The 12,262-nt window shown below is 54.3% G+C and overlaps 6 protein-coding genes across 6 annotated transcripts; 2 read left to right on the plus strand and 4 right to left on the minus strand.

Moving 5' to 3' along the window:
• Positions 1-350: 350 nt before the first annotated feature.
• On the minus strand, positions 351-2,817 carry BU25DRAFT_332727 (SNF5-domain-containing protein; the record flags this gene model as incomplete). Its single annotated transcript, XM_033702453.1, has 2 exons — positions 351-698; positions 748-2,817. 2 exons carry the CDS (start codon positions 2,815-2,817, stop codon positions 351-353), a joined length of 2,418 nt encoding a protein of 805 aa, XP_033565841.1.
• A 733-nt stretch (positions 2,818-3,550) lies between these two features.
• Positions 3,551-5,152, minus strand: BU25DRAFT_488224 (vacuolar protein sorting-associated protein 74). The gene is made up of 4 exons (XM_033711335.1): positions 4,837-5,152; positions 4,533-4,779; positions 3,990-4,483; positions 3,551-3,936 (listed from the first exon to the last, which is right to left on the minus strand). The coding sequence occupies exons 1-4, from the start codon at positions 5,095-5,097 to the stop codon at positions 3,886-3,888; spliced, it is 1,053 nt and encodes a 350-aa protein (XP_033565842.1). The 5' UTR covers positions 5,098-5,152; the 3' UTR covers positions 3,551-3,885.
• A 315-nt stretch (positions 5,153-5,467) lies between these two features.
• On the minus strand, positions 5,468-6,414 carry BU25DRAFT_407297 (acyl carrier protein). The gene is made up of 6 exons (XM_033705495.1): positions 6,071-6,414; positions 5,995-6,012; positions 5,860-5,940; positions 5,760-5,808; positions 5,670-5,708; positions 5,468-5,618 (listed from the first exon to the last, which is right to left on the minus strand). Exons 1-6 carry the CDS (start codon positions 6,287-6,289, stop codon positions 5,611-5,613), a joined length of 414 nt encoding a protein of 137 aa, XP_033565843.1. The 5' UTR covers positions 6,290-6,414; the 3' UTR covers positions 5,468-5,610.
• A 217-nt stretch (positions 6,415-6,631) lies between these two features.
• Positions 6,632-7,639, plus strand: BU25DRAFT_407299 (NADH-quinone oxidoreductase subunit I). The gene is made up of 3 exons (XM_033705496.1): positions 6,632-6,964; positions 7,033-7,298; positions 7,357-7,639. Exons 1-3 carry the CDS (start codon positions 6,672-6,674, stop codon positions 7,485-7,487), a joined length of 690 nt encoding a protein of 229 aa, XP_033565844.1. The 5' UTR covers positions 6,632-6,671; the 3' UTR covers positions 7,488-7,639.
• A 280-nt stretch (positions 7,640-7,919) lies between these two features.
• BU25DRAFT_385157 (SURF6-domain-containing protein) lies at positions 7,920-9,914 on the minus strand (the record flags this gene model as incomplete). Its single annotated transcript, XM_033704356.1, has 4 exons — positions 9,814-9,914; positions 9,586-9,765; positions 9,438-9,530; positions 7,920-9,386 (listed from the first exon to the last, which is right to left on the minus strand). The coding sequence occupies exons 2-4, from the start codon at positions 9,601-9,603 to the stop codon at positions 7,920-7,922; spliced, it is 1,578 nt and encodes a 525-aa protein (XP_033565845.1). The 5' UTR covers positions 9,604-9,765; positions 9,814-9,914.
• Positions 9,915-10,054: 140 nt separating this feature from the next.
• Positions 10,055-12,096, plus strand: BU25DRAFT_193227 (uncharacterized protein). Its single transcript, XM_033701026.1, has 3 exons — positions 10,055-10,313; positions 10,363-11,408; positions 11,462-12,096. Exons 1-3 carry the CDS (start codon positions 10,172-10,174, stop codon positions 11,870-11,872), a joined length of 1,599 nt encoding a protein of 532 aa, XP_033565846.1. The 5' UTR covers positions 10,055-10,171; the 3' UTR covers positions 11,873-12,096.
• The last annotated feature ends 166 nt before the right edge of the window (positions 12,097-12,262 follow it).

The following is a 12,262-nucleotide window of genomic DNA, read 5'->3' on the forward strand; positions in this document are numbered from 1 at the left end:
GGTTCCGTGATGAGTTCAGGAAAGGTCACCTGAGGATTGAGGGAACGCGCCTAAGAATATAAACAAGTACAATTCGTGTCTACCCACTTGTTGCGCAGTGACAGCTCTACTTGTATCTGGACAAAGAACGCCCCTTTGTGCGTTCTGTGGACCAAGTGGCTTGCGCAAGACAAGAAAATGCTCTTCCCAGACAAAGACGCCAATGTCTCCTGTGCACCTCCACATGCTCTCAATGATTCGCTGTTTATACAAAAGATCTTGGCCTATCGTTGCCAGTTCCGAAGAGATCAATCCATGTCACCGCTGTAGAAAGCAAGTACCTAGCTGGGAAGGTCCTGGGCGCCATGGTTCTACGAGACAGGTCGCCCGATTCTGTTTGACACATTGCTCATGTGCTGCCTGTTCTTAAGATGCAACTCGAAGTTCGTTACCGTCTGCCCCGGGCCTGCATTGTAAAGCTTTCCTGGGCAGTCCTGGCAGCGTATCCTTGGAAGGTAATAGGCCTTGTGGTTCGGCGGTAGAGGGTCGCTGAGGGAGAGGCCGTCAAGCTTGACAGCTTTGGGCTCGATCTTGCCGGTTTCGCGGTTCTCGTGGGCTTCGTTCATGACAACGTAGCGCATGATGGATTCGAATTTGTGATCGGGGTTGCGGTCGCGGAGGTCTTGAAGGGCTTGTTGCACCCATGTTGGAGGGGGAGGCTTAAAAATGTCAGTCCACATACACGTCTAGTATGTATGGTCAACTCACTGTTTGTGATTGAGCTGGCGCCGGCCATGGCGCGTCTAATGACCCGTCAGGCTTGTACTGCCACTGCTTCGGCTGAGGCTTGGGTGTAGGCGTAGAAGGCGGTCGCGGCGAAGCTTCAGCAGGTTTTGAGCTTGGTACCATAGCTGGCGAAGGAGGTGGGGGCATGGAGTTGGCGCTAGGTGTACCCCGTGCTGGTAGAGATGTGGGTGCCATCATGGGCGTAGATGCAGGCTTTGCGAATGCCCTTGGGTTCCTCTGCCACTCTCTGAGCTTCGCGGGCGATATGCGAAGCTTGACAATAAGCGTAGTAGGCTCTGATACGCTCTCTTCCCGTGCTTCATATCTCTGCGTCCTCGTTGAGCGGTGCTCTCGAGTCTCTTGTTGAAGTTGAGCGATCTCTGGAGTTGCTGACCGCCCTATAGCCGACCTCATCGCTGCTTGCGCTGACACTGCTGCTCCACGCATACCTCTTGTTCGTGCAGTTCCGCCAGTAATCTGCGCCGGCGCTGGTGACTCCATAACCGAATCGTCACTATCGGAGTCGTCTGAATCGTCATCAGCTCCACGTCTGCGGCCTTCCCTCGCTTTCCTTGTCGCCTTGAATAGGTGGCTCTCCTCCAGTGTTTCGGCCGCCCCAGGAAGAACGGAAGAAACAACCAGAGTCCGAACCGTTCGTTGGCGATCCTTGAGATCCGGTAATGCAGGCCCCCCGCGTCGGTTGACTGATCGTTTCTGTCGCCGCTGTTCACGCATGATGGACAGCTCTGCTCGCTCCAACTCTGTGTGACTCAATTCGTACAGGTAGGGCTGGAAGTCCTTCGTCGATTGCATGGGTCGGAACACCGAAGGTAACGGAGACGCAAGGAAGTTGTCGTGGATGTCTGCATCTTCCACTGGTCGTCCGTCGAATGGATGACCAGTAATATACAGACTCTTTGTGAACATCTGGCATTGCTCTCGTATTGAGTGCGCAATTGCTGTCACAAACTCTCCGCTAAGGGAAAGATCAGCAGCCATCTGTCTTGCAAACTGCTCCGGAGAGTTCAGAGCGTTGTTGATCTCCCACTCAAACTGATCCACCAGCGTATGCTGTCCGATCGTGATGTTCAGCTTGATCAATATCCTCATCTCGTCATTCTTGTATGCCGAGTACGGTTGTTGCGAATCGAGCGGTTCATCGTCGAAGAAGGCGTGGGGGTAGTAATCCTGGATTTGCTCACGGATTTCGCGATCGACCTGGTGTATTACATTCTGATGCAGTTCTGGTGGGATTTGGAAGTCTTCGACAAGTGTCCGTGCGACAAGCAAAGGGTCCGTAACGCGGTCGTGGAGGTTCCATGTGAATGTGTCTCGCAGTTTCAGTCTGTCCAATTCAATCTCCAAGCGCACTGGGACCAATTCTTCAACCTGTTCAGCTTGTTGCGCGCCCTTCTCCTTCTCCACTTTCAATTGCGGCGCCGCACGTCGTCCGGCGCGTTTCGCCTGGCTGGGATACAGCAGGTGCGGTAGCTGTGATCGCGGATCTCGAGGGTTTGTCTGCAGGTCGGTAATGCCATTGCCATAGCCGCCGTAGCCGTATCCAAAGATGGCACCAGGGTTTTGCCGGCGCACAGGGAAGACTTCTTCACGGTAGAAGTCGCGAAGATCGTTCAATTCGCCGTAAACCTTCTCTGAGTATTTGCTGCGCTCGTACTTGTTGACGCTGTCCAACAGGTCGCGGGCAATATAGCGATTGAGAAGCGCGGTCTGCTGCGTCTTCTGGTCCTCGGTGAGCTCCTGGGTCGGGGCGGTCGAAGGCTTGCGCGAGCCTGAATGTGAGCGCTTGCGGGACGCGCCATTGACGCCGTCTACTGTGGGAGAGTCCATGTTCATGCCCGAGGCAGCGAGAACTGCCTTGGCCTTTTGCTTGCCGTCGCGGATCGCGTTGTTGTCGCCCGCCGCATCGAAGCTCGAGGCGGCAGAGGAAGCATGGGTGGGCTGCTGGACCGCGCCGTTCTGGTATGACGCGCTGTTTTGCGATTGAGACGAGTCTTGTGATGTGGGGGCGTCAGCGCCAGAGGGAGAGGGCATGGCGTGGATGGAAAGTCGAGGTCAGAGGGTCGTTGCGCGCATGGAGCTGCGAGAGGTTAGTGGGCGTCGAAAGCGGTCGCGACGCAGCAACAGGGGGCGCCGACGGGAAAGCCAACGCGCAGTGGCATCGCGACAGCAACACCAGAGAATAGCGACTATGGGAGAGGAAAGAAAAACATACCTAGGGACCATGCACTCTGCGCGTCGTCGCTCGGCTGGGCCTCTGTATGGCTGAGAGCAGGTGCCGATCGGCTTCGGTCACGAGTTGAATCCACCAGCAAAGCGCAGCCGGCAGGGCTCTCGAGGCGCAGGTATTGGCACGCCCGAATCGGCGAAAACGCTCCTCGGTAGCTGTTACCTAGGATCTAGAAATAATTGGGCGCAGGAGGATAAGCATCGGAATGATGCCGTCACCGTGTGTTGTGTCAGACAGCCTGGAGGTCCTCAAGGGATCGCGCGCTTGTGCTGGACCGCTTAGACTGGGTCACAAGCCGAAACTGCTGCACCTTGTCCTTGAGGCGGCTGCCAACAGCTCTCTATGCAGCTAGTAGGCTGAGGTTGGTGTATCCAGTTGAAAGCCCACCTGAATCGTACTAATTGCTGTCCCCACTGTTCTGCTGTGCCTTGGGTTTACACATCGACAACGGCTCACGTGATGACGCCAAGACCCGTGAATGAGCAGAGTGAATGCCCAACGGTAAGTGACTAGTGAAGCTTAAGTAAGGAAAATTTGCTTCTAGATACGAGATCTTCAGCTGTTCACCCTGCTCGTAAACAGCATCGCACTGGGTGTTTCAATCTGTGCATTAAACGCTTTCAATAAGAAGAAGGCTGCTACCATACAGCCCAACGCCTGTGGCCCCCCAGACCGTTTTGCTGCGGACAGAACGCTATGAACGAAGAGACCGCTTCCATCTAGAATTATCATCATCATCGGGTCCAAACTCGGGACCCTTGGTCTCTACTATGTATCTGACGCTCGCGTTCCCGGCCGAAGCTGTGAGAGCTTGGGGGCGGAAGAACGAGAACAACCTTGCTGGAGTTAATATGTGCGACAACTGACGTAGATCAGAGGAGAGAGTCAAGCCTTGTGAAGACACTCAGACACGCGGCAACAACCTAACAATCGGTTAGCATCATCATAACAAGGAATGAGCATGGCGAAGACTCACCTCCATCTGCAGCTCTTTGTCCTTGCCAGCGTTGATCTCGTCGTTGATCAGCTGGCCTAAATTCGCACCGACCCCCTGACCACCGCCTGCTCTCCTTGCAAACGGCCATTGCGAGTACTCTGCCAGTAGTTCGTCAACCTGAGCGAATGCGCGCTCCCTCGCCTCGTGCCCAAGTGTAGTGAGTGCATTCTCGAGCACGTTTGCAGCGTAAGCAGCGCAGACCATAGTAACGGTTCGAAGGGTCCTGAACTCCAACTCCTCAGGGAGGAATTGGCTGCCGGGGAGGACGACGGTGCGGTTGGTGAGAAGGTTGCGTACTCGGCGCCTGATCTCGTCCTTTGCTGCGCCCTCTGCGACAGGATGTGTAGCCATGTCGAACAGAAGGAAGTTCTTCTTCTCGGTGCGCAGGATGCCCTTGTCGACAAGGCCCTTGCAGAGACGTTCGCGGACTTGCTTGAGCTGGTAGCCGATCTTCATGAGGTTCCATGTCTCGCCTGTTCCTGTCAGTAATAGCATTTGCATATACATATACTGGTGCCTTACCGCTCATAAGGTCGATCCAGGAGTTGACGCTCATCTTCTCGCTCGACTTCATCATCTTTAGGGCCTCATCCAGCAGCACTTCCCCTGTCAGCGTATCGTCGATAACCTCAATAACCCGGTCTGCGAGAGGGAAGCGCCGCCGCGACGAGTCTTTCTGCATGCTTATGCGGCCCCTGAAAGCCAATTCTATGACGATGCATCCTCGCAGTGCATATGAGATGTTGTCGTTCCAGAAGGAAAGGTAGCCCTAGCCTCAAGTATCAGCCTACGCCCTCAGTCAGGGAGCCTGCCTGCGGCCACGCACCTGCTTGTCCTTCAGGCCCATGAGGATAATCTCCTCCATGAGCGTCAGCTTGGGCTGTTTGCTGCGCTCGGCATTCTCGCTGATGTCACGCGGATCGAACGCAATCTTGTGGCCATTCTCCGAGTTCTCGTAGGATGTTTCTGGAGCGCGGTCGCGATCGTTCCGGGGCGCAGGTGAAGCCACGCGGCTACCTTCGTCCTCGGTGTTGCCCGTTGCCGCACCAGCTCCTCTTCGGCGTACCACGCCAGACGTCGAAGCCATCAGGTGTGGTTGTGGAGCGGAGTGGGGGTTGTCCTGGAGATTATGGGCGATGCTCCTAGATGGGCTCAGAGTTGGCGGCGCTCGGGCGCACGCGCGTCACTTTCAAGATGGGGGACCTGCGATTTTTGCGAGGCAGCGGGTGGTGTAAGAGAGCGTAGCAGGGCCGGGATGTAAAGATAGGGGGTGTCTGGAGTGTTCGTGTGAGACTGTGTGGAGAACAATGTTCCTCGTTCGTGTTACGGCGTCTACAGCCAGCTCAAGGGCACTCGCGACATGTCGGGGCCAAGCGGGCTCCGCTCAGGGAATGAATACATTCAACACCACCGATCTTCACATGAAACAGGTGCACGTGTGTTGGAAAGTGGATAGCCTCGTTTCTATCAAAAGTACTTGTTGCCATCCCAGAGCTGTTTTACACGCAGGGAAATATATAACAATGCCGGCAGAACCGACGAACCAATTCCACTCCATTCATCTTCGAACATCTTCAGGCACCCAGCACTCCATTATCATTTAGTGAGCTGTTGTAGTATTAGCAACCGTATGCAAGCTTTGACTGCAATGCTGCTTACCATCGGGCTGGCGGAGGATGTACTCTACTGCTTGCTTGACTGTGATATCATCAGTATGTATACCAGACAAAGTTGTAGAAGAACACATACCGCTGTGGATAGCGTCAGCCTCCTTGTCTGGGATCTCAATGCTGAACTCCTGTGCTACCGTCAGAGCTGTCTTGCGCTTATACTATCCAATGCGACTAACCTCCTCAATCGCCATAACGACCTCTACGGTATCAAGGCTGTCAAGACCGAGGTCGTTGTGGAAGTGCGACTCGCCGTTGAGCTATGACACGTAAGTCTGCGTCCTGCTGTGTTGTGCATGTCAATTGGTAGCTACCTTCGAGGCGTCCTGGACCTGCATGTTCGTTAGCTATGCTGCCCTGCAATCCCATCGCATCTCCGCATCGTCATACCTTGTCGAAGTTCTTCAGGAGGTCCATTATCCTGCCCTGGACCTCGTCTTGCGACAGACCGGCGCTGGAGGCGTAGCTTCGTACGGCCTGGACGTATGCGGCGGGAATGATCTGCTTGGGCTGGGCGAAGGCGCGCGCCGGGCGGGCAATTGAGGCCTGGCATCGGGGAGCAGCGCGGACGGCGGACCTTGCGGACCTGAGGAGAGCTGTGCGGAACATGTTGGGTGGGTGAGAGCGTGTCGAAGGGCGATGGGTCGGGGTGGGAGGTTGAAGTTGATGATGCTAGACGACTGCAAAGAAAGCTGCCGAAATGCGTGCACGTGACTTATGATGCACACCCAACAACACACGGCAATAACAGAACGAACACGGAAGGAAGTGCCTGTCGAAGCTTCGAATAGACTAAGCAAGTGCATCAAATCCTTCTACACCACGCTGCAACCCCAGGCTTGCCTCTCGCCGCATCGTCGACGCCCCCGCATCCGACCAATCACAGCGATTCCGTTACATTCGGCATCTCGACGTTCAAGCTTGCGACCTCACAATTGTCTGCCAGTTCGACATCTCCCACCGCCGCCCACACAACTCGCACACGCCCACGATGGCCAGCACCAAGCCATTGACGATGCTGGCACGTGGCTCATCGGCCACAACACTGCTCAGGCAGTCACAGTTCGCTCCACGCTTCGCCTCGCCCGCCACCGTCGCCTTCTTCAGCACAACCTTCCCTCGCGCCGCCACGCCTGCCGGACCTCCTCCTCCCGGTTTCCGGTTACCGCGTCAGAAGAAGTGGGATGAGGGCGAGTCGGCATTAGACAAGGCAGGCAAGTACTTCTTGCTCGTGGAGATGTTCCGCGGCATGTACGTGTCGCTGGAGCAGTTTTTCAGGCCACCGTAAGTGCTCAATCGGCGTCCTCGTCTTTCACAGAGGCATTGGAATGCTGGTTCTGACGGTTGGTTAGATACACCATATTCTACCCTTTCGAGAAGGGCCCGATTTCCCCCCGCTTCCGCGGCGAGCACGCCCTGAGACGGTACCCAACTGGCGAGGAGCGTTGCATTGCCTGCAAGCTCTGCGAAGCTATCTGCCCGGCGCAGGCTATCACAATTGAGGCCGAGGAGCGCATGGACGGTAGCAGGCGGACTACACGCTACGATATCGACATGACAAAGTGCATCTACTGCGGTCTCTGCCAGGAATCCTGCCCCGTCGATGCCATTGTTGAGGGTACGTTATAGTATCCTGCTCGATGCTCTGGCTGGGCAATTTACTAACGATGGTGCAGGCCCCAACGCTGAGTACGCCACCGAGTCGCGAGAGGAGCTCCTGTACAACAAGGAGAAGCTGCTGGCCAACGGAGACAAGTGGGAGCCTGAGATTGCAGCCGCTGCCCGTGCGGACGCGCCTTACAGATAACGAAAGAGCAGACAGCGAGAGAAAAAGAACGGTACTCAGGGTCTGTATATAGTAGGGGAGCGGTATGTCTAGCTCAGCAATTGGTTTCCTTTGTGATTGTACTGTGATTGTACAAGGGTAAAACTCAAATTTCAATTTCAACAAGTACGCAACATGCACTTCCTACTACTTGGTGATGTGAAAGTCCAACGGTTGCGTTAAAGTACAAGGTATAACAGACGTGACGTTTTGTGTGTCCTCGAAAGACGTCATAGTATTCAATCGCTGTACATACTCCCTGACGCCCAGACAATGCCAGCCACTGTATGGGATATCAAACGCCAAAATGCCCCCCAAATTTTGTGCACATCAAATACGATGCTTCCCAGATGATCCTTTTCCTTTCCGATTCCTTCCTATCATCCGACATCCTTCACTATCGTACCGTTGTATTTACTTCCCCTTGAAAGTGCCCTCGAAACCCGGTCTCTTAGCCGGCTTCTTTCCACCCTTTTTCGGCGCACCCTTCTTCTTGCCCTTAACACCCTTGCTCTCTCTCCTCGCCTTGAGGTTCTCCTCACGCTTCTTCTGTCTCTTCTCCTTGCCCTCGGTGACATTTGTGAGTCGCTCCTTCCACTCCTGTTTGCTCTTGTCCTTCTGTTTTTGCTGGCGCTTCAAGCTCTTCTTCAGCAGGTTGACGTCGTCAAAGACCTTCTCGCCCTGCGCACGCTTCTTAGCGTTCAGCCAGAGATCCTTCTCTTGGATGTCTTTGCGCTTCGCTTCGTCGTAGCCGTTGATGCGGGCTTGCTTTTTCTGCGCGGCTTCAAGGGCGGTCTTGGTGTCGGATTTGCCCTTCTTCTTGCGCGATTCGAGGAATTTAGAGAGGCCACCTTCGAGCTCTTGGCCGTCTTCCCAGGCGACTCGGCCGAAGTTGAAGTTGCGCTCATGTTCTGGTGATCGTGCTGGGAAGATGGAGGGTGATCCTGATCCGCCTCTTATCCGTGCAAGCTGCTCCTCTGCTTTCTGACGTGCCTCATCCTCCTTAGCTTCCTGACGACCGGCCTTCTTCGTGGCCTGGCGCGCTGCTTCCTTCTTCCGTCGGGCTTCGATAAGCTCGGCTCGGTTCTTTGCAGGTCGTCCATCAGGTCCGTCAGCCTTGCGCGCTGCGCGCATTGCCTCGAGCTTGGCGTTCAATCGTGCGCGAAACTCCTCCTGGCTCTTCTCGTCGATCTGTAACGGCTTCTTTTCTTTCTTTGTGTCCTTCGTTGTAGGTGCTGCTTCGGGAACGGAGGTTGAAGATGAGGCATCGGACGCTGCTGTAGAGATATTGGAATTTGCAGTAGTGGTGGGAGCGGTGGACTGACCCTCTTCAACATCGACGAGGCCGCTGACGTCTAGGGCCTCGATGCGATCCTCGGGGTCCTCAAGGCCATCATCCACCTCGTCGTCCTCATCTTCGTCAACCTCAACCTGCTTAGGCTTCTTCGTCTCTTTGGGTGCCGTAAGACCCTCCTTGAACTCAGCCTGCGACGCCTTCCGTGCTTCCTCCTTGTTTTTCTTCTGTGCTTGCTTCTCCTTCTTCTTTTCCTTCTTCTTCTCGGCCTTGATCTCGGCTTTTGTTAATACCCGGCCTTCTTTGACAACCTCTTCCGGTTCAGCGTCGGCGTCCTTCTTTGTTTTCTGCTTCTTGGCTTTCTTTATCCCCTCGAGCGGCGTCTCCTTTACAATGTCCATATCAAGGTCTGAAGAGGGTGCCTCTGAGACCGCGTCGTCCTCGGCTTCACCCTCGAATTCGCGCTTGCGCTTGCGTGCATTCTCGTCCAGTACATCCTGGGCAGACTTGTGTGACGCGGGATCTAGCTTCGCTCGCTTTGCAGCCTGGCGCTCTTCGGTGGTCTGCTTCTTCTTTTGCCATTGCGTCTGTGGAGAATGTCAGAGAAAGGCTGGTGCCACTAGCGCGGTGGTGCATACACTTGTGATACTCTCGTCTTTCCCGTAGTATTCTTTGGCTGGGATCAGCGACATCAACCCTTCGAAGGCCCGGGCATGGCTCTTCAATCGCGACTGGAGCTCTCAGTTAGCGGCAAGAATGGTGCGGGGGCGCTTTCTTGCAGCGTACCTCAAGATCGTCAGGCATATTGACACAAAAAGTAAGCTGCACGTGGCCGTGTGTCTCAGTGAGCGTGGGTTTATCCTGCAAGCCGTAACGTCAGCGTGTGAGGTTGCAGCGGCGAGGTCGTGTGCAGTTCAAAATGAGAAATCTTGGCGCAGAGACCTCTTTTTTCTGATCGGGAGGGTCCTACCAAAGTTAGTTCCTCCACCGCCTTCGCACGGACCAATGACTCGCCTGCAGTCGCAAACCCTCCAGCCTTCCTGCCAGTCCAAGTTGGGCGTGACTCGCGTGCAAACTGGCATTGGGCTCGCTCACCAGCATCAGCCTCGTTTACACCGTGACAGTATTCTTGGCTGACTGACTCAGATTCGCTCGTACCTTGCTCCATGCGTTGCAAGCACATTTGCTGGACACGATAAACCTGGAGGCGCATGCACAGCCACCCAAAGCAAACGCAAGCACAACCTCAGCTGCTTTGCCTCACATATGATCTGCAAGCTAACATTGCCTGCCTTCCGTAGCGCCTGTCATTCCAAGCAAGCATCAAATCCCTATCGTTCCGCCTGCTCCGCTGCTCTAGTCTTTCGCTCAGATGTCGTCGATGGCTGTTGAAGCAAAATCTCTCTCCTCGCTCACAGCACTTGCATCCAATCCACCAGCATATCCTAGAAATCCAACACATGTGAAGCACGAGCCGTTGGTGCTCTACATTGCTCGTGTACCAGGCAGCAAAGGTACGAGTATTATGGCCGTGCTTGGTTGATGCGAGTCTAACGTTTTTAGATGTTTTTCTCTCGCCCATGAAACCCCGCGAAAAGGTGGTCACCGCAGAAGATATTACAAGTTCCCTCTATTTCGTCCACGTTGAACATCCTCAAGATGTGAACCTTATCAACTACCCGGAAGCTCAGGACCCAGACTATCCGGAACAGCGACCTAATCCTGGAAATCGATTATCTGCGCCGGCCATTCAGCGCAAGGCTGTCCCAAGCACTCCAACAGGTGCACCAGCGCGAAAACCCGTCCCTGGAACTCTAGCTCCCATTGCGAACTTCGATAGCAGGCAAAATACAAGTGCAGGTCAATACGCCCAAAGGCCTGGAATGTTAAGCCCTGGGTACGAACCGCGTGGATCTTACGATTCGACTCGATCGCAAACAGAGAATGACATACCGACAATACAACCACGAAGACCAGAGGTGAACGTGACTCCCACCGGCATATCACTCACTCTTATTCGACGAGATCCAGCATCTGGCGCCCAATGGAACGTTGCCCGCATTGATGATCCAACCATCGCTGAAATCACATCCACTGAGCTGACATTGGCTGCTGCAAGAAGGAAGCCAGGCGCTCCAATGTATATCGAAATATCCAATCCTGGATACTCCAAATTCCTCCATTCAGAAACAGATCAGAAGCCTCCTTTACCGACTCGTACTAGCGACCTGTCAGTGCGATCTTACCAATCATCAAACGCTCCGCTACGCACAGGCGTGGACTATCCACCCGAGCTGTCATCAAAGAACGACAACGTTTTCCGCCGTCGCTTGTGGATGGAAGGGTCGCATCTTGGCGGCGGATTTGGGCATCGCAAGAGTGGTTCCTACGATCGCAACTCCAGTCGGCCCACTTCAAGAGGCAACTATGATGACAGACCGTCCATGGATCGGCCAATATCCTCACCATCATTCCTGACACGAGATGATCAAGCATATGGGACCCTTCAAGTCTCTGAGCGACAGTCGAGCTTCCGAGGATATGTGTTCACAAGTCCTTGGAACGGGCGTTGCGAATTCATCACTGGTGCAAGTGGTGGTACATTGAAGGTGAGTAGATGACTGTAACTTGACCCATATTGTAGTCACTGATTCACTCGTAGTGCCGGCATGTCATCCCTGGTCTGCAAGGTGCACCGCCGGCAGCTGCGACCGTGAGCGAAATGAAATTTAATCTCCCGAGTGTCAACAAAGCGCCGTCCCCTAGAGAAGAGACTTCGAAGCGGTCATCATTGTTTAAGCGAGGGCGCCATAGTCGCAATAACTCTGTCTCTGTCAATCGCAATGAAGGTGTAGAAGACGCAAGAAGCTCTTTAGATCGCATGGACTTGTCACTTGGTCAAGAATTCGCTGGAGGTGGTTTCGGTGGCAAGCAGGCAAAGCTGGGCAAGATTATCCTCGAAGACGAAGGCTTGAAGATGATGGATCTGCTAGTGGCCACCAACATAGGATTGTGGTGGCGGGCATACGAGAAGGCACAGGCTGCTGCAAGAGGTGATCGGAGTGGCTTCTGAATAGAGTGTCTCTCGTCCGATTGAGAGATCGATTAAGAATCTAGGGACCGACATCAAATCTTGGTGGCCTCCAGAGGTGTCAACATTGCACGAGCCGATTTGAAGTCTATTCCAACGTCGCACTTCCCGTTACCAGTGCATCAGACTTCAAAATACCCTGAAGACCTCCATGGTTGTCTTTGACTGGAAACGGAAGGCACAAATCGACCAGGAAGCTATGCCACATGAGCTGAAGCAGCTACCCCGTTCCACGTCGTCACTGCCTGCCACGAGAGCGCTAGTAGCTGCTCAAAACGTTTTTCTTGTCAATTCGACCTCCAAACATCACCCACCAGCACCTTTACCTCGAGTATACCTAGCGACCAGCATCGCTTTGTCACATCTCCACCT

This window comes from Macroventuria anomochaeta (assembly GCF_010093625.1).
Source record: "Macroventuria anomochaeta strain CBS 525.71 unplaced genomic scaffold BU25scaffold_4, whole genome shotgun sequence".
In the NCBI taxonomy this organism is placed as follows: Eukaryota; Fungi; Ascomycota; class Dothideomycetes; order Pleosporales; family Didymellaceae; genus Macroventuria; species Macroventuria anomochaeta.